General features: G+C 32.4%; 1 protein-coding gene across 1 annotated transcript; it reads left to right on the top strand.

Moving 5' to 3' along the window:
- Positions 1-13,603: 13,603 nt before the first annotated feature.
- On the top strand, positions 13,604-16,719 carry LOC129918411 (uncharacterized). The gene is made up of 4 exons (XM_055998924.1): positions 13,604-14,492; positions 15,478-16,066; positions 16,122-16,393; positions 16,448-16,719. The coding sequence occupies exons 1-4, from the start codon at positions 13,663-13,665 to the stop codon at positions 16,701-16,703; spliced, it is 1,947 nt and encodes a 648-aa protein (XP_055854899.1). The 5' UTR covers positions 13,604-13,662; the 3' UTR covers positions 16,704-16,719.
- The last annotated feature ends 9,247 nt before the right edge of the window (positions 16,720-25,966 follow it).

Genomic DNA, 25,966 nt, shown 5'->3' with positions numbered 1-25,966 from the left:
TTTTCGTTGGTCGCAGATTTTTCAAGAATTGTTTTTCAGGCCATTGAAAACAGTAAAAGAGTTGGTATTAAATGTTCTTCTATGCAATAGACCAAAGCTAATGGCTCTCCGTCCATCCATTCAACCCGTATTTATAAAAATGCACATACACAAAATTGCACCAAAGGCCATAAGGATGCAATTAAATTTTTTTGTTTGCCATATTTAGTTTATATTAAATCAATCCTTCGAAGTATGTTTACTTTAAAAGTCAAAAAGTTACCAATTAATACGATTTTATCGAGTTTTAAAAACTTGCTTTTAACTAAAAAAGTCAGAAATTTAGAAAAAGTGCTAATTTTTGAATAGGTACATTTAAGTTGTTTCTTGACAAAAAAAAATTAAAATTGCATATTATCAAAGGATTTTACCTCTACTTTATTTCATTAGTACAAAGTTTGGACGTCCCGGCTACATACACAAAATGCCCCTTGATTTAGTAAGAAAAAATAAAATTGTCAATTTTTTAACTTTTTTTTCTTTGATTTTAGGTTAGAATTTTAGTCAAAAATAATTTTTAAAATTTATTAACCATCTTTACTTGACAGAAAATTTAATTTGCTATGAAAAGTGTCTTTGAACCATTTCAAAGTCAGGCTTGGTTTTCGAGTTAAATCAAAAAAACTGAAAACCGACCAGTGTTGCCGTTTTCTCAGAAATGCACCAACGGATTTAGTAGCACTTTTGGCTGGAGTATTCTTGTATGGCAAGGAATCATAATCAGCAATAAAAACTCTTGAACGAATTTGTTCCATCCAAAAGGGTCTATTCAATAGACTAAAAAGCAATAAAAATTGTTTAAAAAAAAAACAAAAACACTCATTTGAATCGTTTTAATCATTAAACTGAAAATGCCATTTAATTTCTTGTACAGCGAAAAATGTGTTTGAATTTTTTTTTCAAAAGTTGAAGAAACCGTTTAAAAAAAAAATTGTTTGACACTTAAAACAAATTTTTAAAAAAAATTTATCAACCCGTTTTCAAAAAATTGATTTTTGAAAAAAAAAAATATTAAAACTTTTTTTAAAATCCAAAAAAAAAACATTTTGAAGTGAAAACTTCTTTAGTATCGTAGTGATTTGAAAGAAGATGAAACGAAAACCCGACACGACTTCAACTTGTTATAACTTTTTTGTTTTAATAGATAGATAAATGATATTTGTACTGTATATAGATAATTAAATAAATTATAATTGTACAAAATTTCAATTAATTTCATATTCAAAATTCGGAGATAACGGTAAAAAGATGTTCTTTTCCAACACAAGTTATATTTTTTGATCTAGTGCACATACAAATTTTATTTAACTTTAATACGCATGCTGATAACATAACCTTTTATTTGATATATCACACATAACGTAACGTGCTCTGCAAGTTACACAATCTTAAATTGAAAAAAAAAAATTAAAAATACCTCAAAACACCTGTGGAGATCTGTTGGCGATGACCAGCTACCAGTGTAGGAAGTACCGTAATCTCAGTCTAAAAATTCGACATGGTGAATAAGTTTTAACATGGTATAAAATTTTTTATAGGTTGTCAAACAAAAAAATTGATTTAATAGCATGAGAACATAAAAATAAATGTTTTTTTTTACTTTTTGGATAATATTTCATCGAGTTTAAAAAATTCTAGCTCTTTTTGTAGATGTCTCATAGACTTGATCGATATATATATATTTTGAGCTAAGACAATAAGCTTTCAGATGATATAAAATTTATAAATGTAGGTTGTCATATAAAAAACATGGATTTGAAGGTGATAGAATAAAATTAGGTAGATTTTTTCTATTTTTTTTTGCAAGAAAAATGATTTTTTAAGGTTTCACTTCTACCACGTGTGAATTGCACACTTGATTTTTTTTTGGCAAGGACCGTTAATTTTTGTCTTAAAAAAAATTCAAATTTCACCTCTAGGGAATCACCTTCAGTAATTTCGGTTTAAGCTTGAGATAGAGATAGAAACACAGACAGAATTTGTGAGACCCACTTTTTTTTAGCATCCTCTAATATCGTAATGTCATGTTTGAATTTTTTAACGAATCCTAAGCTTGGACTTACCTATTGTTTGCTATATCGCAAGTAAAAATTTCCCAACGAACTTTCATTACAAAATTATTACTAATTCCAAAAAAATAAGAAACTGTCACTTGCAAAAAAAATTAACTTCCACGAACTTTTTGATGGAATCTATTATATTAAAGTTTGGTTTTGTGTACGTTCGCTAACCGCCCACACCGGCTGACTTATTTTCTTAATTTTTTTTTAAATCAAAGAGGTATAAGAGGAGAAGGTTTAAGGCAAAAAAAATTAAAGATTTTATAGGGTAAATAGGGGTAACACGACATTGAAAAAAGAGGTTTTTTTCTAAACGGTAAGTCGTAAAGAGTTGACTTTTTTTAAATTATGGCAAATTTATTCAATAGTTAAAAAAGGTATTGAAAAAATTCAAAAAAATTTCAAAACCAAGTTGTGAAGGTTTTTTTTGCAGTCATAGACCTTCGACAAAAGACTAATTAGAGGTACGCAAAATTTTGCACAGAAATTTGAGTTACACCATGAGAAAGATATTAAAAAAAAATTAGGGGTCTAAAACGGATTTTTTTCATAGGCCCTGTATTTTGAAATAAAAATTTTTGAAAAACAACCTAATTTTTAGGGACATTTTTGAGTAGTTTTTAATTTTTTTGTAATTTTTATAAGCCTCCAAAAAATCTCAAGCTTATAGGAAATATAGGCTTTAGTCATGAGCAAGCATTTCCAAATTTTTAAATTTTAAAATGATTTTTGACCGAATAACGGGAAAAACAAGTTTTTTTGTCCCAAGTTTTTTGGCCGTTTTTAACATGACCATATTTTACATAGGCCACTTTTGCTAAAAGTTTAAAAGTGAATATTTTTAAACTCATTTTACGAACTTTTCAAGTTTTGATTCCCTTTTTCATTTAAAATGTTAACTAATTATAGAGTCGAAAATTAAAAATAAACACAAAAAATGGCGGAACGAAGTCCGCTAGTTAGTTTATAAATTTAGAAGTTATTTGAGTTGATGTTTTATTTATTACTAACCCATACAAATTGAAGATTATTGTCTGAAAATGTCTTGAAAATAGCTTGATATAATTTTCATTGCACATATTTAAGCTTATAGAAAAAAAAAAAAAAATACCAAGACGAATTACACGTTCAATGGTAAAATAAGCCCGAAATCACTCCAAATTCAATACATGTAACGTATTACACTCTTGAGTCGCTTAAGCCTATAAATCTGGCTTTTCGAAATAGTATGACTGGTTCTATGTAAAATTAAACACATATAATGGACATAAAACAAATTTCATAAACTATTTCGCTTTTGATACAAAGAGCTCAAGTTTTGAATTGGATAATGTGGAACATTAGAATTTACATAATTACCAATATTTTACATTATCCAATTGATTCCCTTAACAGATTATATCGGCATGAACTGTGATGATGAATTCACTTAAGCTCTATAACATATGGGGAAATACAAAACAATTCCAAGAATCTAATGAATGGATAATCTGTATACACAAACAGCACTTTCCATCATAACAACAACAACGACGACTAAGACGTCAATATTTTAATAATCCATTTTCTATATTCATCAAAATGCATTATACTTAGCAAAAAAAAAACAGACAAAAAATAAAGAAAGAAAATACAATGGAAAGCTAATAACTTATTCATCGATGTCATGTCTAGCTAAAAGTTTTTTGATACAAAAACTCAAACTCTCATATATAAATTTCACATAACCTAGCAACTCTTAGAACAAAATATTCCACTTATCTCTTTTATCCTTTGCAAAAAAGGAAAGCAAATCTTAAAAAAAAAAACAAAAACAAAAAAGTCTCCTGAATATTTTATCTATTTCCTTTCCTTATAAATTCAATAAGTTTTCAACACCAAAATCTCATAGAAAAATTGCCTAACAAAAATTATAACAAAAACAAAAAAAATATAGACGAAAAGAATGTCGTTATAGGCTGAAAAATGGGATACGGAAGGCAATCCTCAAATTTGAAATGGTGATGCCGCATTGAAGTCCTTATCATTTATTCATAATGCCAAAGGACATTTTTTAGATAGTTAAGGAAATACAGGGTTTTTGTTGTGGTTTTTGTCGATTTTTGAGTTTTTTTTTCAAGTGTATTGGGGGTTTTCACATTATCGCTGAAAAACAAACTTTTTTTGGAAGTTTTTGATTTTACGTTTTAAATAAATATTTTAAGGTCACATAATGGCTTTAGTAAAAAACCGTGAAAAGAGAGGAATACAACATTTAATATTTTAATAATGTCTTGTTAGGACTTTCAAAAGTTCTTAAACGAGGCACAAAACATAGAATTTAGGAGAATAGTCAAAGAATTCAAGGCTTTATGTTTTTTTTTTTTAACTGTTAATATCAAGATCATGCAACCTTATTACACACTTTTATTTTGAAAGGACATTGGCAGTAAGTTGTATGTTTTTTTCCTTACATTTCAACTCAAGGACCATTTTTATTTATGAAAAAACTTTTTAAATTTTTGTTTTGTTTTTTTATTGTTAAAGATTAGTATTGAAGTCTTGAAATTAATTTTTGTTGTGAATTGATAATCGTGTTTCTTTTTTTTTTTAGTACACAAAATTTACATATAAAATGGACGTTTGGTGTTATTTATTTTGAAATTATGTTGTTGTCAAAGAATTTGTTATATTTTGTTTGGTGGATTAGTTTAGACAGTTGAAAATCATGAAATGAAAAATAAGAGGAGCTTTGAGTTTTAATGTTAATTTAAGATTTATGTTTTAAGTTGTATGTTTTGATTAAAAAGAAAACACAATTAAGTTGTCTCTCAAAATGCAATAATGCTTTCTTAGTTCAAACCGGGGAATCTTACTCAAATCTCAAATTTTATATAACGTTTTTTTTTTTTTTCAAACAATGTCACACCTGTTAAATTAAAAATACAGCTTTCTATATAAATTTCCTTCAATTACTACTGCAGACGTATTAAATTTTTTTTTTATATGGCTTCTAAAAGAAATGATTTTCTAAAGGCACGCCCGTTACACCTGATCTTTTTATCAGAAATTTAGGTCTATTATTTGAAAAATTCTTACCAGCTTAAAAAATAACTAAAATCATACCACTTTATGATCAAATGTGTTTGAAATAATATTATTACTAGGGTGTCTTTTTGACTCGGGTTATAATTTAACCAGAAATAAACTTGAGGCTATTTTTTTTTATGGTTTGTTTTTTACCAAAACATTCTTTAAAGTTACAAAATAACTAATATCTTACTATTTTATGACCGAGGTCGTTTCTATTTTTATTATTATCACGGTATTTTTTTTTACCTAAAAATTGCTACCAACTACAAAATAACTATAGTATCCAACCGCATTATGATCGATGATATTGGAATGTAATATTATAAATACGGTATTTTTTAAAACTCAGGTTATAATATAACCCGAAATGAACTTACTCCCATTTTTGGTTTGTTTTTACCGAAAAATTTCTACCAGTTACAACTTAACTTGTATCTAGCATATTATTCAATTATTGACCGAGGTTAATTGAGGTTATATTATTACTGCGGTATTTTCTTTAAACATGTTATAATTTTTTGTTTGGGTATAGTTTCAGAGTGTCAATTGTTTGATATGTTTTTAACCAAAACTATATATTTTTTAATTCTAAAAAAAAAACTTTAAAAATCTACCAAAAAAATGTAAATAAATTAATTCCATAATTATTCAAGAACCCAAAAAAAAAAAAAGCAAAAATTAATAATTTAATCTATGGTAAGCAATTTTTCGTTTCATATTTCCCTCCAATCAGATCCTTAATCCTTATATCCTTTCAATAAATGGGATTAAAATCAATACTATTTATTAAAAACAAAAAAAGGTACATAAAATCTCAGCTCTTTCTATTAATTTTCAAACGTGACTTTTTTCCAACGTTTTCCAATTTTCAAAAATATCCCAATGGTTGACCTCATCAAAATTTCAAATTTTCATTTCCGATGATGATGATTTTGTAATCAAATCAAAACCAAAGCCTCCATCTAATCTCATTCTCTTAACAATACTCGTATCCTTATTTTTTTTTTTTATATCTTATCTTCTAACTTTTGCCAAAAAAAAACCATTACCTTTTGAATTTTTCTCTATCATAGATAAGGATTACACACGAGTCCTTTCTCCTCTCTCTCTCTTTCCTTAATTCCCATTCTGGTTCAAACGAATGTTGGTAATCCTTTTGGCCCCTTTTCACTTAAATATAGCAACCAAAAGCAAAAAATAGGTTCAACAAGGATTCTCATCCCAGCCAAAAAAGGATACCATCACACACTCTAGTAAATAAAAGAAAGACAAAACATAAAAAAAGTAAACAAAAAAGAAAAACTCTGGACTCGGAATTTTCTATTATCCTTGCACGAAAAGCCGAAAGCCTATTTCCTAAATTATCTTCTATATCTATATATGAGTGTATATCTTTTCTTCACTTATTCGTTCCCCATATTGAATGCCGATGAAAGAAAGGACGAAAAAAAAATTATTACCAAGGAAAACTAGAATAGGATTCGTTATGTTTGGATACTTAAACCCTGAAAAAATGACAAGGATATAAAAAAAGAAGGTAACAAAATAACCACCTTTCTTCCAGCCTTAAAACCTACAGAAAAGGGATACAAAAATCTTCTCGTTTTATTTTATTAAATTGCTTAACATTCTTCAGGTGTTATCCAAGGACATTATAGTAAACACAAAACACTCGTATGTTTCAAGATGAAGGAGAAACTACAATTTGTCAGGTATTAGGTCTCGATATAATTACGTACAATGGTAGGTGAGCCCAATTACCTTCCTCCTTTCATAAAACTCATAATAAAGTCTCAGCAAGGACCAAGGAAACTGTTCAAGGACCAAGGAAATTCAAAGAAAATCGTTTCGACATTATCACCAGCAGCAGTAGCAGCAGTAGCAGCAACACCATAAAACTAAAATCCTATCCTTCTTTATTGCAAAACCAAAAAAAAAAAAGGATTTTTCTATGAGAGAATCGATATTTTATTTTAATCTGCCTCTCTTTCTCTGCTGTGTCAGCTTTTTCCACATAAAATATCCTGTGTGACCTTCTCATGGTGCATGCTAGGATGCATGCCATCATGCACAAGTGAGTCGTTCGTTCGTTGCTCGTCGACTATTACCTTAACCTCAAATTCAAAGTCGTTCACAGTTTACCGGTTTTCTGTGTTTTGCATCTGTCCGACCTTTCTAGAGTGTCTAACATGTCTCTCTCTAAAAAAAAAGTATGTGTATAAAATTAATTCGATTATCAATAATTTTCCATTTCATAGTTTTAACAAGGTTGTATACGATCCTGTCTCTGATGTGTGCTTCTGCTTGTGTCAATGCCAGAGGTATAACTCTTATTTTATAGAGATGGCAGAAAAGTGACAATGATGATGTGCATCAGAGTTGGGTTTGAAATTAAATATGGTCGGTTGGTTGGTTTCATCCGGATCCGGTTAACACACAGGATGAAGGCGGGGTGTTGATTGGTGTTTTTCGTTCAGTCGGATGACCTTCATGCGGCTATATAAATACCAATACACATTTTTTTTTGTGTTTGGTCTGTGAAAATTGCTAATTGGCTTATTGAATATAGATAAATTAATAAATTTCAATGGAAGTGCTTTTAAGTGTGTTATATGTATGGGGTTTAAATTTATACCCACTTATATTTCCATAATAAACTATACTACTTAAATAGTAGATTATGATGAAATTTTGAATTAATATTGACATCTGTCAAAATGGTATAATTATTGATGTGGGATTTTTATATTTAAGAAGAGCTTATTTAGTGCTGATGGATGATTTTAAATTAATAACTTTAAATGTGGTTTTTAGGTGGTTTTATGTGACTTAGAGAGGCTTAGACAAATTTTAACAGATGTTGATGTAGAATAATCTTTTTCAATTTGGTTGGAAAAATATAGAGAAGATAAATAATAATATTAAATATAATATATTAAGTATAAACTAACATAATGCACCTAAAAATCAAATCAAACTTTCTGTGGGTTTTTGCCTAGAGAGATGAGATCATATTCCTACCGCCTTTCTTATGAATAATTATATTACCTCAAATAACCTCGGCCATAGAGTAGTTGCATACAAGTAATTTTGTAGCTGATAGCAATTGTTCGGTAAGAACAAACTAAAATTTAGACCCAAGTTTAAGTTTAGTTAAATTATATTCTGAGTTGAAAAAACCGCTGTTGTAATATAAATTGAAATAACCTCAATCATTAAGAAGTTATAAACTAGTTATTTTGTGAGCTTGTAAAAATTTTCAGTAAAGACAAAACAAAAAATCAGACGCAAGTTTATTTCTGGTAAAATTATAACCTGATTTTTAAAAAAATTATGTGATATAAAAATTAATTTTGCTATAAAGTGGTTAGTTAGATTTTAGTTATTTTATAGCTGGTAGGAATTTTTTTGGTAAAATCTGTGAAATTTCACCAAATCAGCACTTTATAAACTGAGTAAAATAAAAAATACTGTGGAAGTAAAATAATTTCAAATAACTTCGGTAATAAAGTTGCTAGATATAAGTTATTTTGTAGCTGGCAATTTTTGTTAAAAAAAATACTAAAAACTAGATTCAATTTTATTTTTGGTAAAATAATCTCGTTATTTCATGATTTTTTATGAACTTCGATTTAAGCATTAGTTTATTTTAACTTTTAATTTTTTTTTTAGTTTTTGGTACAAAAATATCATATACCTAAATCCGAAGCTTAAATCGAACTTTAAAATAACTTGTTTTGAAATAGGTTTTTGGATGCCGTTTTATGTATGTAGGTTGTAAAATAACCATTTATTTTTTTTTAAACTTCTGATTCCTTTTCAACTTTTTAGTATCTATTATGAATTTTTTTTAATTTATTTTCAGGAACGAAATTAGTTTTATGCTTTGTTTTAATTTTACATTAGTTAATAAAGTTAAATAATACCTACGAAGTTAATTCGGAACCACTTAATAACCATTAAATTCAAAGTAAATCAAACTGAAAAAAAAACTGAATTTTACTCAAAAGGATTATTGTCAGCTTAAAATAAGTTATTATTTAACTGATTTAGGCCTTAAGTCAGTGTATGAATTGGGTAAAAATTCTCACTTTTACTTTTGCGTGGTGAATAAAATAGGTTAAAATTTATATGCTTCCGAGAAGGCGAAAATTTTAAGCAATTTCAAACCATTTTCTAACTATTCTCAACCAACTAAAAGTTTCTACAAGACTGTGTTGTGTAAAGTGTGTAAATACCTCCAGTCAATAATTTAAAATTTTTAAAAAGGTTGCAAATAAACCAAAAATAACCATCAAAAACCTAATTAATTAGGGGAAATCGTTGCCATTATCCGTTTGGAACTTGCAATAAATTGTAAAGTGGTAACGACGTTTTTGCAAACTAATTAATTAAGTCACTAGCCTTTGCTTTCTTGTATACGAATAAAGAGGTTGCAGTTTTCAAACCTTTATTTTGAAACCTTAAGAACAACCTTAATGATACAATTTTGCAACAGCTTTTCTTCAAAACGATGTCCAGAGCCCCAAACTAACAAAAGCTTAAAAAACAACACTTTATTCTATATAATGATTGAAACCATTCTTTTTTAAGTTTACTTTAAGCGCATTCCATCACCTCTTAGTGCCCCCAGGTAATTAAATAGCTCAACTTAATTTGACCATTTTCCGCTCTAATTTTTACAAGTTTTTTGTGTTCAAACGATAAGCTAAACGTGTTAAAGGTAATTACCATAAATAAAGTTTTCCTTTGACTTTTGCTACAAATTGCTCGTTCTTTTAATTCTACCTTCTTCGTCCTGACTCTTTTTTGTGACCTCTTGACCGATTATTTTGATTCTTTTTTGTGTATATACATTTTCTTGCAACAACAACTCAATTTACTTTTCCGTGACTTCTTATTGGACATGTAAAAACCAAGTTAAGGTAATCAGTGTGTATTTTTTTTTGTTTATTTATTTCTACCTTGCAAAAGATATAAACGTGAGAAAATTGTAAAAAAAAAAAAAATGTTTTGTATCCTTTTTTTTGATAAAGAAAAAAAAAATGAACTAAAGGCGATGCTCCTTGATTACCCTCTTTAAACTATACAAGTTTATGCTTTCCACTAAATATTTCAACTACCTAGAAAATGCAAGACAACAAAAAACAAAAACAACACAACATCCTTTTCGCTCATTTGCTAAAATTTCCCTAAAGCAAGTTTTTCTTACTTCGAAGTCCTTATGTTTTTTTTTTGTTTTTTATATATTTTTTGTTGTGATATTTCTGGGCCACCCTTCAATGCTCACAAAATGTGTTTATTTCACACGAAAAAGTTTCTGCCACTCTGTGTGCCACCTGAATACCTTAGCCCCAAGCAATATAATTGTTATCCTTTAGTCTGTGAGCTTGTTTTAGAGCAAACAACAACAAAAAAATAACAAAAATAAAAAAAAAAAAACAAAAGCAGAAAAACTTTCGTCCTTTGCATACTAACACCATTGTTTTCTGGAACAACGAAATAAAATTCGTTATCTCCTTTAAAAGATTTTTTTTCGCTTTCGCTGGTTAGAGAGGTTAGAGGATGTTGTTTTGTTTCATTTCGGGGTTTTGACATTTTTTTTTTGTATGTGTTTGTTACTTATTGCAGAGAGATGACGGTTTTTTTTGTTTTTGTTATATTTAATGGATGACTGTTTAGTACTGTGTCCTGGTCAAGGTTAGAGGTTGATTCAAATTCGTTTGCAGTCATCTTATGAAATAAAACAAGAAGAAAAATTAACAAAAAAAAAAAAAAAAAAAAAAACCTTGCATTGCGACAGAGATAAAAATGGACCATGGATTGTCATAATGTAGTCTGGGAATTAGAGTTGTATTGAAACTAAAAAAATATTAAAAAAAAAAAAAACATTTTTCAAAATGCTTTTTTTCGGCAAGGACCTTGGATTTTTTTCGAAAATATAAAAAAAAATTTCTAGATTTAATTTCTAAAAAAATCTATAAAAGACCTTTCTTTTCTCACTTGACTTTAGAGGAAATTTTTCAAAATAAATTTTTTTTAGTCAAGGGTTTAACCTTGGATTTTATTCCAAATAAAAAAAAAAAAAAATAAAATTTCTAGATTTAATTTCTGAGTAAAGCTATAAAAGAGTAAATTTTTCAAAATGCATTTTTTTCAGCAAGGGGTTAACCTTGTATTTTTTTCGAAAATTAAAAAAAATTTTTGGATCTATTTTCTTAATAAAGTTAAAAAAGACCTTTATTTTATGTCTCACTCGATGGATTTGGAGGAAATTTTTCAAAATGCATTTTTTTCGGCAAGGGGTTAACCTTGGATTTTTTTTCGAAAATTAAAAAAAAAATTTCTGGATTCAATTTCTTAATCAAGCTATTTCAAGACCTTTCTTTTTATGTCTCACTCAATGGTTTTGGAGGAAATTTTTAAAAAAAGAATTTTTTTCGGCAAGGAGTTAACTTTGGATTTTTTTCGAAAATAAATAAAAAAAATTCTGGATTTAATTTATAAATAAAGCTATAAAAAACCTTTTTTTTATGTCTGACTCGATGGATTTCGAAGAAATTTTTCAAAATGCTTTTTTTTTCGGCAAGGGGTTGGACTTTGGATTTTTTTCGAAAATAAAAATAAATTTATTTTTAATTTCTAAATAAAACTATAAAATACCTTTCTTTTTATGTTATGTTATTTGGAGGAAATTTTTCAAAATGCATTTTTTTTCTGCAAAGGGTTAGCCTTTATTTTTTTTTTTCGAAAATCTAGAAAAGTATATTTTTGGGTTTCATTTATGAATAGAGCTTAAATGAACTTTTCTTTATAATGTCTCACTCGATGAATGTTTGCAAAAGTTACGATAGTTTTTGAACATTTTAATTTACTTACCTATTTATTCTGGCAATTCCTTTTTCCGAAGAAAATCTTACTTCAGCCAAGGATTCGGAAACACCTTGTATAATTATATTTCTGTTTAAAAGTTTTGATTTTTGCAACGAGATATGTCATTTTCGACCACTGTGCAGCATGATTATTCATCGAAATAATCATAATTATGCGAAGTACTATGACTCCGTATTTATTAGATTTTTGTCTACTTATACACTACATAACTTTTTTCAAAATATTGGAAATATGCTTTATTTAATAAAAATAATAATCACATTATTCGCGGTTAAGACAATCTACTCTTTTGTATAAGTTTGACACCTATAAGACAACAATAAACAAGGTTTTTGATAACATTTTACAAATTTAAACAGTTGTATAAAGTTATACAATGTTTATAAATAAATTAGTATTTAAAGGAAAAAAAATACGTATACGCCACAGTGACCCATTTTCAAATCTTTATTTTATAATAACTAATAAATCCAAACAGAGCAATAAAAACTATAAATTATTGGCGTATTTAAAATAATTTTGGTTACATTCTGTTTTCCATTTGTCCTAGCGAACAAAAATAAAAACTTTAAATGTCAAATTTTCTAAATTCCTAATTTATCCGCCCAAATTAAGTTGAACGTTGGAATATATTATTTTTAATAAACCCTTACCACGAAATATAAATTTCCACAGAAATATAACTAAAGTGCATCAATTAAATTACATAGTTGCATAACAAAATATAGCAATTTAAATAAAACAGCAAAATTTCCAAACATAAATTAAAATGTATTACCATTATTAACCAGATTCAACACACAACTACCTCAAAATTGTCCTCTGCAATATCAGCAAAGAGCAACAACCACAAATATACAAAAGGGTTATACATATTTATTGTACTTTTTATCGTCATCCCTAATAGACACAATCAATAAATCACTAAAATTGCAACCTAAAATTGCAACCTAAAATTGCAATAGCTCGTTAATCATCGTCAGCCAACGTTAGACACACACAAAAACACAGCAATCAAACAATCAACCACACCTTTGTGACACACCTTTCCTGGTACAAACTCTACTTAGTGACACCTTAGTGTCACCCTGTAACAAACAAAGCTACACAAAAAAACAGAAAACATACATATTTTCATTCATATCCTGTACATATAGGATATTTAAATAAATAATCGCCAGAAGGACCAACCAGCAAGGACCTGGACGACTGACGACGAGCAAAAATGTTGCCACACGATAAACCTAGAAATTTCATTTATTCATGCAACATTCCATTTTGTTTTCACCAACCACACAAATACACACACACACACAAAAGGAGCAATGTCTCTGCATATAATTTATACACATCCTGCAGGCTATACAACAGGTGTCCCTAGCCATTATATTATTCGTCCTATCCGAACCGACCTGATGCACTCAGAATATCCTCATTATAAAGCCGGAAATTGCGTGCAATTTTCCACCAATTTAGTTATATCCTGGAGGTGGTTCCACGATAGTTAGTGGGCCAATTTATTTTTTTCCAACCGAAACACGACGACGACTCCATTTGTGTATAAAAGCGAGATCACGAAACCACAAAATGCCAAGTTATGAAGGTTCTTCTACTCATCTCAGTTTTTGTATTTTTCGCTACCGAAACGGTTTTTGGAAGTCAGCCAAGCGATAATGATGACACCATCGCTGAAACTTTCATCGACAAACTCAAGGAGCAACAGTTACCCTCATGGAATATAGCCAATTTGCCATTGTACGTGGACTACTTTCATTTCCACGGAGTTCGTAGTGTGGGCTTGGTCGTTTGCCCAGAAGAAGATTTTAGCGGAAGAAATGAGATTGTCAAACTTGTACGTGGTTTCTTAGAGCGACAAATGTACGTGAATGTATTTCGTGATATGAACTTGGACCATGTTGATGTGCATCAGTTCACCTTGAATCCTTTAAGCTATAAGACAGGAATAATTGTCAATTTAGATGATACCTGTGCCAGGCAGACTTTGAAAGCAGCTGACCAAAGAAATCTATTTACAACCAACCGCTTTTGGCTTTTACTGGGTGGTAGCGACGACGATATTGATGAGAATATTCCTGATGTGTTCATTCCACCGGATGGTGAGGTTAGGTTACTAAGAAATGGCAGTCTCTGGGACATTTACAAGGTGGATCCATCGAAAGCGATGAGGGTGAGACAAGTTGGGGCAAATATAGCATCGAGTGGAGATATGGTAACGAGCTTGCAGCAATTTGGTTCAGCAATATCGTACAGGGAAAATTTGGAAGGTCTGGAATTTAAGACCGGTCTGGTGATTGCATTTCCTGACATGTTCACTGACATTGAGGATTTGACAATGAGGCATATTGACACTATTACCAAGGTGAACTATCCACTGACTAGGGCACTCAGTGGTCGATTGAATATGAGGTAAGTAAAATAAAATCGATATGGACCTTGACTTTTTGACGTGATAATGTCTTAATGGCAGCATCCACGAAAAAGTGACGTCATTTTCTTTCGTTCCACCTGAATTTTTTAGCAGTGTGGCATAAATTTAAATACTAAACTAAAAATAAACAATTTGAGATAACAAATTTTCTATAGCTTATTAGAAAGATAATAAATCTTAAGGTGAACACTAATGAAAATCATTAAATAGGGTAAATAGGGGTAAAACATATTTGCAAAAAAGTGGCTATTTTCCAAACGCGAAGTTGTAGAAAGTTGAATGTTTTTTTAATCGATAGATAAATTTATTGTTAAGCTAACAAAAGTATTGAAAAATTCTAAAAAATATCAAAACCAAGTTATAAATGGTTTTTTAAAACTAAAACATGGTTGGCTTCAAAAAATTCTTACTTTTTTTGTAGGCATCGTAGAAATATGATTGTGGCATCATATAAAAGGTGAAATAATAAACTTTCAGATAATATAAAATTTATTTTAGGTTGTCATATAAAAAAATGGATTTAATGGTGTTTGAAGATAAAAAAGATTGATTTTTTTGTTTTTTGATGAAAATTGATAGGGTTTAAAAAATTTTAGCTCTTTTTATAGATGTCGTATAGACATGGTTGATATGAATATTTTGAGCAGAAACAATAGGCTTTCAGATGGCATAAAATTTATATAAAAAACGGATGTTAGAAGAAAAAGTTAGATTTTTTCACTTTTTTCATGAAATATGATTGTTTTTAATAAATTATGTATATTCCTTTTAGGCATTGTAAAAATTTAAATATAGGTAGCTTTATTTTTTAGAAGAAATATTAAACTTTTTAATGGTTTAATTTTTTTTTGTAAGCTTTTTATATACATATATTAAAAAAATTTGATGAGAAAAGAAAAAAAAAGTATTTTTTTTGTTGCTTTTTCTTGTAAATGGATTCACCACTTTTTTTTTCCTTCACAGTTTTAACACCTTCCAAACTGATAACTGGGGCTGGAAAAAACCGAATGGTTCGTTTGATGGTTTGATGGGACGATTTCAACGTTACGAGTTGGATTTTAGTCAGAATGCCATATTTATGCGACTTGACCGAGTGGCTGTTGTTCATTTCGTCGTGGAGACTTTTCGCATTCGAGCTGGTATCATGTTTCGACAGCCTCCTTTATCAGCAGTTGCGAATATTTTTGCTTTACCATTTAATTATGACGTTTGGATTGCGGTATTGGTTTTTATGATTTTTACCGCTTTGATTATGTCAATTGAGTTGGCTTTTTCACCTTTGTTAACTGGAATGGATTTTTGGGATTGTATTGTTTTTGTTTGGGGAGCAATGTGTCAGCAGGGTTTTAATGTGACAATACCAAATCGATCTGCAAGGATTTTGGTTTTTACGACTTTTGTGACAACACTTTTTTTATTTACATCATTTTCGGCAAATATTGTGGCTCTATTGCAGAGTCCAAGTGAGGCTATTGGAACTTTGGGAGATCTTGGGCAGTCACCGTTGGAAATTGGAGTCCAAGATACGGTTTATAATAAGATTTTCTTTAATGTAGGTTTGAGGTTTTTAGCGAGGTTCAAAAAAAGTAAAATTCTGTATTTTTCAGGAATCAACGGATCCAGTGACTAGAACCCTTTTTCAGAAGAAAATTCAACCCAAAGGAGACAATGTTTATATGCGTCCTCACATGGGAATGGAAAAAGTTCGAACTGGATTGTTTGCTTATCAAGTTGAACTTCAAGCTGGCTATCAAGTTATAAGTGATACTTATGCTGAAACAGAAAAATGCGGATTGAAGGAATTGGAACCGTTCAAATTGCCGATTTTGGCAATTCCTGTGAGGAAGAATTTTCCTTATAAGGAACTTTTTCGAAGACAGTAAGTATGAATTTTATTTTATCAAGCTCAGTGAGTTGAAATTTTTGTTTGTAGAATTCGTTGGCAACGAGAAGTTGGTCTAATGAATCGGGAGGAATTAAAGTGGTTCCCACAGAAACCTAAATGTGAGAGCAGTGTTGGAGGATTTGTGTCGATTGGATTAACTGAGTGCCGTTATGCGTTTGCTTTGTTTGGATATGGATTTGGTTTTGCGATTGCCATGTTGTTTCTTGAAATTTCAGTTCGAAAATTTGTACTGTTCCTTGGGAAGAGGAGGCAAATGTTTAATGATAACAAAATAAAATTTTAGTTCAAGTCGAAATTAAATTGCAAAGTTGCGAAAAAACTAAAAATTTTTTTTTTTTATTTTCGAAGAAGGATATTTGAAGCTCTATTTGTAAATGAATCAATTTGTTGGGCTTCCGAAAAAAAATGCATTTTGTAAAACTTCCTCCAAATCCATTAATCGAGGCACAAAAAGAATGGTCTCTTCAGCTCTATTTATGAATGAAACCCAAAAATCTAATTTTTGGATTTTCGAAATTTTCGAAAAAAAATCCAAGGTTAACCCCTTGCAGAAAAAATTGCAGTTTTGAATAATTTGCTCCAAATTCATCGAGTGAGACATAAAAAAAGAATTTTTTTAAGTTGTATTCATAAATTTGACCCAAATTTTTTTTGTTTTTGATTTTCGAAATTTTCGAAAAAAAAAAATCCAAAAAATGCATTTTAAAGAGTTTTCTCCAAATTCATCGAGTGACACATAAAAAGAAAGATCTCTTTAAGCTCTTTTCATAAATGAAACTAAAAAAAAACTATATTTAGGATTTTCGAAAAAAAAATCGGCAAAAATTGCCAAAAAAAATCCATTTTGAAAATTTTTCTCGAAATCCATCGAGTGAGACATAAAAAGAAGTTTATTTTGAAATTCTTTTCATAAATGAAACCCGAATATTTTTTTTTTAATATATTTCAAATGCATTTTTGTAGGACATTGGGGTGTATACGTAACCTTTTCTACACAAATCCTTTTTTTTTTGTAACGCTTGAGGCTATATTTCAACTTCTTAACAAAAAAACTCACATAAACTCAATGTTCATTGTCAACAGCAGACATTCAGTTAATTCATTTGTATTTCACTTTAATAATTTTTTTTTGTCTCTTCATCACCATCATCCATCAGTCTCACTTTGTTCTAAAATCATTAAATCATCTAGCCACTTAATTGTCTTCAGGTCATATTCCAGCCACCACCACAAAAACAATTAAATTAAGGTAAAATAATTATGCCCTAAAGACTCTTTCCATCGTTGAATAAAGTAATAACTTCCAAGAATATCGTGCAAGAAATTTACATTCGAAATCAAAATATTCTCAGAATATTCAAACTCACTCAATTGAAGTTTAAGAATAAGAAAATGAAAAAAAAAAAAAACTATTCAATTAAAATGCATTCATGCATTCGTAACCATTTCAAAACGTGATCTAAATATTCAAGTTCTCTGTTAGAATCAAAATACTGGAAATTGCATCGACAAATTTGGTGCTGCCAAAATGGTATATAGTTGAAAGAAAGATTCTCAAAGCAATCCAAAATTTACATATCTATTTTACAGTGTTGCCACTATTTATGGTAAAAATCTGTTGCAAAAAAAAAAATAAATTTAAATCAGTTGAAGTTAAAAATGGGTAATTTTTTAACCAGAAGTTAAAAATAGGTAATTTTTTAACCAGAAGTTAAAAATGAGTAATTTTTTAACCAGAAGTTAAAAATGGGTAATTTTTTTACCAAAAATCACCTCTCCTGTAAAAATAATCGTTCTAAAATATTTCTCAAGCAAGATAACTGGTTCAAAGTTTGACCTAAACTTGATTTATTTCTATTCCAATAAAATATTTGAAAAATCACTAAAGTGGCAACACTGAACCGGTCTCGTTAAGAACCCAAATAGATATGCTCGCTCGTTGTTGAATGAATATCCAAATACCCAAAATTTATCCTTTGACTTTATTTCCCAAGAGAGTGTTTCCGAGTGCTTCTGGTTGTAGCCGTAGCCAGCAAAATGAATACCCTCCTGCCTCCGCTTTAAGCGCCATCATCGCGCGGCTTCTTCCAATATATAGCAACATAATTTAATAAAATTATCTTCAGCTCGATAAACTTGTGTTTCCATAAAATGTAATATTTCCTACTACACTCCTTCGGATCTATATTCCGATGAATAGATGCAATTCATACAAAAAGGACTATCCTCTACACAAACACACACACACACAAATAAAGACAGAGTCAGACGTATATAGACAATCTATATTATGGCTTCCAGTGAAGCACATCTCAATAAAATTAAATTAAGCGTTCGCCGTTTGGTTTACGAATCAACGTTAAATTGTTCTTCATCATCACCATCGAAAAGGATAGACTTGTTGGAAAAAAACCGAAAATCCGCCACGGGGGGGGGGGGGGGGGGGGGGAAGTCTTCTATTCCACATAATAGAGCCTCTGCTTCCATATTTCCACGGCAAATTAACTTCTATTCATAAAACTTATCGAAGGCGAATATTCGAATAGGATCTAAATCATTGAAAAGAGATAGAGATATGATATTTTTATATGTCGATTCCCAAAAGAATCTTCAATATTCATCTCGAGAGCAATTTTGAAGGAGTAGGATTCTTCTTTCTATTGATGTTAGAAAGTTTCTATAAGTGGTTTTTAGTTTAGTGGTAGCTGATGGCATGACTTTGAGCGGATTGACATATAGGCATAGAGCAAAAAGAAAGATAGAAAGTTCGATATCGAATTAATTATATTTGGGAAGTGGGTTTTCAATGCTCATTAGGGGATAAATTAGGTGATTTTCTAATTCATATTGAATGTTATATAATTGGTTTTTTGGTTTGGATTATAGTTCGAAATAAAGAACTATCTAATTGAAAAAGTTGGGTTTCCCCCAATAGATGGGTTAGGTACTAATTAATAAAAGGTTGGAGTGTAGAGAGACTGAATCGTGTGACCATAAAAATGTGCGACTGTCATTGAAAAGAGAGTGATGAAATTGGTATAGAGGAAGGTTATCTGTTTGATGGTGGAATGTTCATCCGTTCTGTCATAGCTTGTAAATTACTCATGTAAATTTGACAAATTAGGTATCGTTGGAAGTATCTTACTTGTCCGCTGGTGATGGGTTATAAGACCCCACATTTCATTGAATTGTGCATCCCGTATCGAGGCAAACAAAAATACAAACAGATTTAAAAGTAAACAAAAAAAAAAAAAAAAAAAAAATTCCATGAAATTTCCGGAAACTTTTTTTATATGTGTAGATTAATATCTTTTAATAACAAACCAAATTTTGTTTTGTAAAAAAAAAAAATACACATACACAAAATTGCACAAAACTCACAAGGCCATAAGAATGCAAATAATTTTTTTTTGACATAATTAATTTATTTTAAATAAAAACCTCGACGTATGTTTACTTTAAAAGTCTAAAACTAAAAATTTATTACAATTTTATCAAATTTTAAAAATTTGCTTTCAACTAAAAAAGTCAAAAATGTAGAAAAAGTGCTAATTTTTGAAAAGTTAAATTTCAGTCGTTTCTTGACAAAAATTAAAAGTTGTATATTATGAAAGGATTTTATCTCTGCTTTAATTTATAATTACAAAACTTGGATGTACTGGCTTCCTACACGAAATGCCCCTTGATTTAGTAAAAAAAAAATAAAATCCTCGATTTTTAAACGTTTTTTTTTTTTCATTGATTTTAGGTTAGAATTTTTGTCAAAAATAATTTTTAAAATTTTTTAATCATCTTAATTAAAATTAAATTTTCTATGAAAAGTGTCATTTCCAAATGCCCCACGTATGGCATTTGAATTGCCCCACGTGGGGCATTTGAATTGTCCGACGTGGGGCATTTGGAAATGACCCACGTGGGGCATTTGAATTGTCCGACGTGTGGTATTTGGAAATGACCCACGTGGGGCATTTGAATTGCCCCACGTGGGGCATCTGGAAATGCCTAACGTTGGGCATTTGGAAATGACCCACGTGGGGCATTTGAAAATGGCCCACGTGGGGCATTTGAATTGTCCGACGTGGGGCATCTGGAAATGACCCACGTGGGGCATTTGAATTGCCCCACGTTGGGCATCTGGAAATGCCCCACGTGGGGCATTTGGAAATGACCCACGTGGGGCATTTGGAAATGACCCACGTGGGGCATTTGAAAATGACCCACGTGGGGCATTTGGAAATGATCCACTTGGGGCATTTGGAAATGACCCACGTGGGGCATTTGGAAAAGACCCGTGGGGCATTTGGAAAAGACCCACGTGGGGCATTTGGAAATGACCCTCGTGGGGCATTTGGAAATGACCCACGTGGGGCATTTGGAAATGACCCTCGTGGGGCATTTGGAAATGACCCACTTGGGGCATTTGAAAATGACCCACGTGGGGCATTTGATATGTCCGACGTGGGGCATCTGGAAATGCCCCACGTGGGGCATTTGGAAATGACCCACGTGGGGCATTTGGAAATGACCCACGTGGGGCATTTGAAAATGACCCACGTGGGGCATTTGGAAATGATCCACTTGGGGCATTTGGAAATGACCCACGTGGGGCATTTGGAAAAGACCCACGTGGGGCATTTGGAAATGACCCTCGTGGGGCATTTGGAAATGACCCACGTGGGGCATTTGGAAATGACCCACGTGGGGCATTTGGAAATGACCCACGTGGGGCATTTGGAAATGACCCACGTGGGGCATTTGGAAATGACCCACGTGGGGCATTTGGAAATGACCCACGTGGGGCATTTGGAAATGACCAACGTGGGGCGTTTGAATTGCCCCACGTGGGGCATCTGGAAATGCCCCACGTGGGGCATTTGGAAATGACCCACGTGGGGCATTTGAAAATGGCCCACGTGGGGCATTTGAATTGTCCGACGTGGGGCATTTGGAAATGACCCACGTGTTGCATTTGAAAATGACCATTTGGAAATGACACACGTGGGGCATTTGAATTGCCCCACGTGGGGCATCTGGAAATGCCCCACATTGGGCATTTGGAAATGACCCACGTGGGGCATTTCCAGATGCAGCACGTCGGGCAATTCAAATGCCCCACGTGGGTCATTTCCAAATGCCCCACGTGGGTCATTTGGAAATGACCCACGTGGGGCATTTGAATTGTCCGACGTGGGGCATCTGGAAATGACCCACGTGGGGCATTTGGAAATGACCCACGTGGGGAATTTGGAAATGACCCACGTGGGGCATTTGGAAATGACCCACGTGGGGCATTTGGAAATGACCCACGTGGGGCATTTGGAAATGACCCACGTGGGGCATTTGGAAATGACCAACGTGGGGCGTTTGAATTGCCCCACGTGGGGCATCTGGAAATGCCCCACGTGGGGCATTTGGAAAAGACCCACGTGGGGCATTTGGAAATGAACCACTTGGGGCATTTGGAAATGACCCACGTGGGGCATTTGGAAATGACCCTCGTGGGGCATTTGGAAATGACCCACGTGGGGCATTTGGAAATGACAGACGTGGGGCATTTGAAAATGACCCATGTGGGGCATTTGAAATGTCCGACGTGGGGCATCTGGAAATGCCCCACGTGGGGCATTTGGAAATGACCCACGTGGGGCATTTGGAAATGACCCACGTGGGGCATTTGGAAATGACCCACGTGGGGCATTTGGAAATGACCCACTTGGGGCATTTGGAAATGACCCACGTGGGGCATTTGGAAATGACCCACGTGGGGCATTTGGAAATGACCCACGTGGGGCATTTGGAAATGAACCACGTGGGGCATTTGGAAATGACCCACGTGGGGCATTTGGAAATGACCCACGTGGGGCATTTGGAAATGCCCCTTGTGGGGCATTTGGAAATGACCCACGTGGGGCATTTGGAAATGACCCACGTGGGGCATTTGAAAATGACCCACGTGGGGCATTTGAAATGTCCGACGTGGGGCATCTGGAAATGCCCCACGTGGGGCATTTGAAAATGACCCACGTGGGGCATTTGAAAATGAATCACGTGGGGCATTTGAAATGTCCGACGCGGGGCATCTGGAAATGACCCACGTGGGGCATTTGAATTGCCCCACGTTGGGCATCTGGAAATGCCCCACGTGGGGCATTTGGAAATGACCCACGTGGGGCATTTGGAAATGACAAACTTGGGGCATTTGGAAATGACCCACGTGGGGCATTTGGAAATGACCCTCGTGGGGCATTTGGAAATGACCCACGTGGGGCATTTGAAAATGACCCACGCGGGGCATTTGAAATGTCCGACGTGGGGCATCTGGAAATGCCCCACGTGGGGCATTTGGAAATGACCCACTTGGGGCATTTGGAAATGACCCACGTGGGGCATTTGGAAATTACCCACGTGGGGCATCTGGAAATGCCCCACGTGGGGCATTTGGAAATGACCCACGTGGGGCATTTGAATTGCCCCACGTGGGGCATCTGGAAATGCCCCACGTGGGGCATTTGGAAATGACCCACTTGGGGCATTTGGAAATGACCCACGTGGGGCATTTGGAAATTACCCCCGTGGGGCATCTGGAAATGCCCCACGTGGGGCATTTGGAAATGACCCACGTGGGGCATTTGAAATGTCCGACGTGGGGCACCTGGAAATGCCCCACGTGGGGCATCTGGAAATGTCCGACGTGGGGCATTTGGAAATGACCCACGTGGGGCATTTGGAAATGACCCACGTGGGGCATTTGGAAATGACCCACGTGGGGCATTTGGAAATGACCCACGTTGGGCATTTGGAAATGACCCACGTGGGGCATTTGAATTGCCTCACGTGGGGCACGTGGGGCATCTGGAAATGACCCACGAAATTTTGAATTTTGAAAAAGGCATTATTCTTAAAAGCTATGAAGAGAATAAAGTTATTTTTGTTAACATTAAAGTTTTGGAGTGAAATTTGAATTCTTAAAGAGTTTGCTAACAAAAATCAATTTAAAAAATTCCACCACGGTTTTCTTTTTAAAAAACCTCAAATGACTAACCTAAAATTCTTGTAATCGGTTAGGAACAGACTTAGTTTGGGATGAAAAATAAAAAAAATATGTTAGATCTGCTAACGTCATTAATTTTAATCACATATCAAAATGCCTCAAGCATTTTCTATCATTTTTTCTCACATTCACACAACCCACGCAAAAATTTATGCTCAAACTCATATTATTATTTACCCCCAAAAACACCCATCTTCTTCAAACTGTTAATGACTCTTTTTTCCTATTACTTAACCCAAAATCTAACAAAAACAAAAAAAAAAAAAAACAAAAAATCAAAATTGATTGTACTTGAAGGGTTTCCAGCAGCTGCTTTGACATCTATGAACTCTCATCATCCGTTCTCATTTTCGGGTATAAAAGGATGCAAATGTCAATCAATCAATGTCATTACAAAACAAAACGCTGTCATTTGAAAACCACTTTGTTCTTTCTGGCTATTTCGACTTTCAAGAGACAGAGTTTCATTTCGAATAAACCAGCAACAAAAAACCAATACAAAAACAAATCGACAAAAAAAAAAAAAAACTAAACACAAGAAAACATAAAATGAAGCTTACCATCGCTTCACTAGCTGTCTACGTGACCCTTGCTTTGATCATTCACGAGCCTCGGACAAATGTCGTTGTCGGTCATGTCCTCGACTTGCCTCCGGAATTCCTCCACGATGCCTCATCCAACATCCTAGAAATGGAAGCAATGGCTGCTATGAATAAAGGCGGCAGACCCGGCGCCATTGTCGCTGACATGGAACTTGAAGCTGCTGGTCCCCGGAAATCCCATCACTGTTCTGTTGAAATGAAAATGCGAATTCCTGGCAAATGCAAGTACATGGGACGTGCCGGTGTTGCATGTGTGGCTGGCGAGTATATGGATCTAGTCAACCAGCAGTGTATGATGTAAGGGGAACTAAAATGGAGACTCTGTGTGCTGGTAAAAAAGTCAACAAATTGGAATCTATTTTTTGTGTTTTTTGTACTGTATATTTTTTTTTTTTGTTCAAAAGGAAAGAGTATCCTTTATTGCATAGAGGAACTCAGTAACAGTTATGTTCAACATTTATAAGAAAAAAAAAAAATATCATGTTTTGTATTATACCTTATCCCCCAATTCATGGTGAAATGTATCTATTTGTCTATTTTGGAGAGCTCTTTTGTCATATTTTTTGTTAGCTTCTTCTGGAATGATGGATTGCCAACAGTTTAAAGGATTTGTTGGAGAGTCCTTGTAAACTTTATGAACCGAAGAATGTTTTAAACCAGTAATTTCAATTTTATTTCTGCTTGTAATTTTTAAGAGGAAATTGTTTTCTATCATTAAATTGTAAATAAATAAAATATTGGGACATTGAAGTCAGAAATCAGGATACACTTTGAGGATTGCGATAGTAATATAAAGATTTTTAATCTTAAATTGAGAGTTTTTATTGTATTTTTTTAATTGTTCACTAAAAGAACTGTTGTTCAAAAAGTAGAGTGAAGAACAATTTGGAACAAAAAATGTGAAAAATATTGTACATTTTGTTCCCGAACAATTCAGAACGAGTTCAAAGGAGTTATACAACAATTTTATAACTACAAAACGTTCGTTGTAGGCTTTCTGTTTTAAGTATTTCAGAACAATCTAAATAATCGTTCAGAACAATTTGGTACAGAACAATCACCATGCTAAAAAAAAATACTGTACTTTACAGTGCCAACAGTTCAGAACACTTCTAACCAAGGTACAGAAGAATTTGGAATAAAACATTTATTGGTAGCCACAAAAAGTTTTACTTCCTTTTTGTTCAGTATTCAGAAAAATATTGTACTTATGGTTGAAATACAGAACGATGAACAGAACAATTTCTTCTGTACTTTTTCTGTTCCTTATAATATCAGAAGAATGTCAATCAATTTGTAAGGGAAAATTATTGTTCTAATGTGTACAGTAAAAATTGTACAGTGCAGAACGATTTCAACGAAGTTACAGAATAATTTATTCTGTATTTTTTTGTTCCTTTTATTTTAAAACACTCTCTATTAACAGGTAGACGAATTTGAAACAGAAATCCCCAATTCACAGCAAAATATTGTACTTTTCAGTTACAAACAGTAAAGAACAATTTCAAAGAAATTAAAGTTCTCCATTTCACAACAAAATGTTATACCTTTCACTCCCAAACGGTCCAGAATGATTTCATCGAACGTACAGAACAATTTATTCTGTACTTTTTCTGTTCAATATATTTTAGAAAAATCTCAATCAACAGGTAGACTAATTTGGAAGAAAAAATTCTCCATTTAATAGTTAAATATTGTAATTATGGGTCCCAGACAGTACAGAAAAATTTAACGAAGGTTGAAATCAAAATATACAGTAATTTTTCTATTCCTTATATTAAAGAACAATCTCAATTAAATGAACTAAAAATTACCCATTTCCCAAAAAAAACTTTGTACTTTTCTATACAACATTTCAACGAAGGTAAAGAAAAATTCATTCTGTACTTTTTC

The sequence above is a fragment of the Episyrphus balteatus genome, chromosome 4 (assembly GCF_945859705.1).
Source record: "Episyrphus balteatus chromosome 4, idEpiBalt1.1, whole genome shotgun sequence".
NCBI lineage: Eukaryota > Metazoa > Arthropoda > Insecta > Diptera > Syrphidae > Episyrphus > Episyrphus balteatus.
This window is presented reverse-complemented; position numbering and strand designations above follow the sequence as displayed.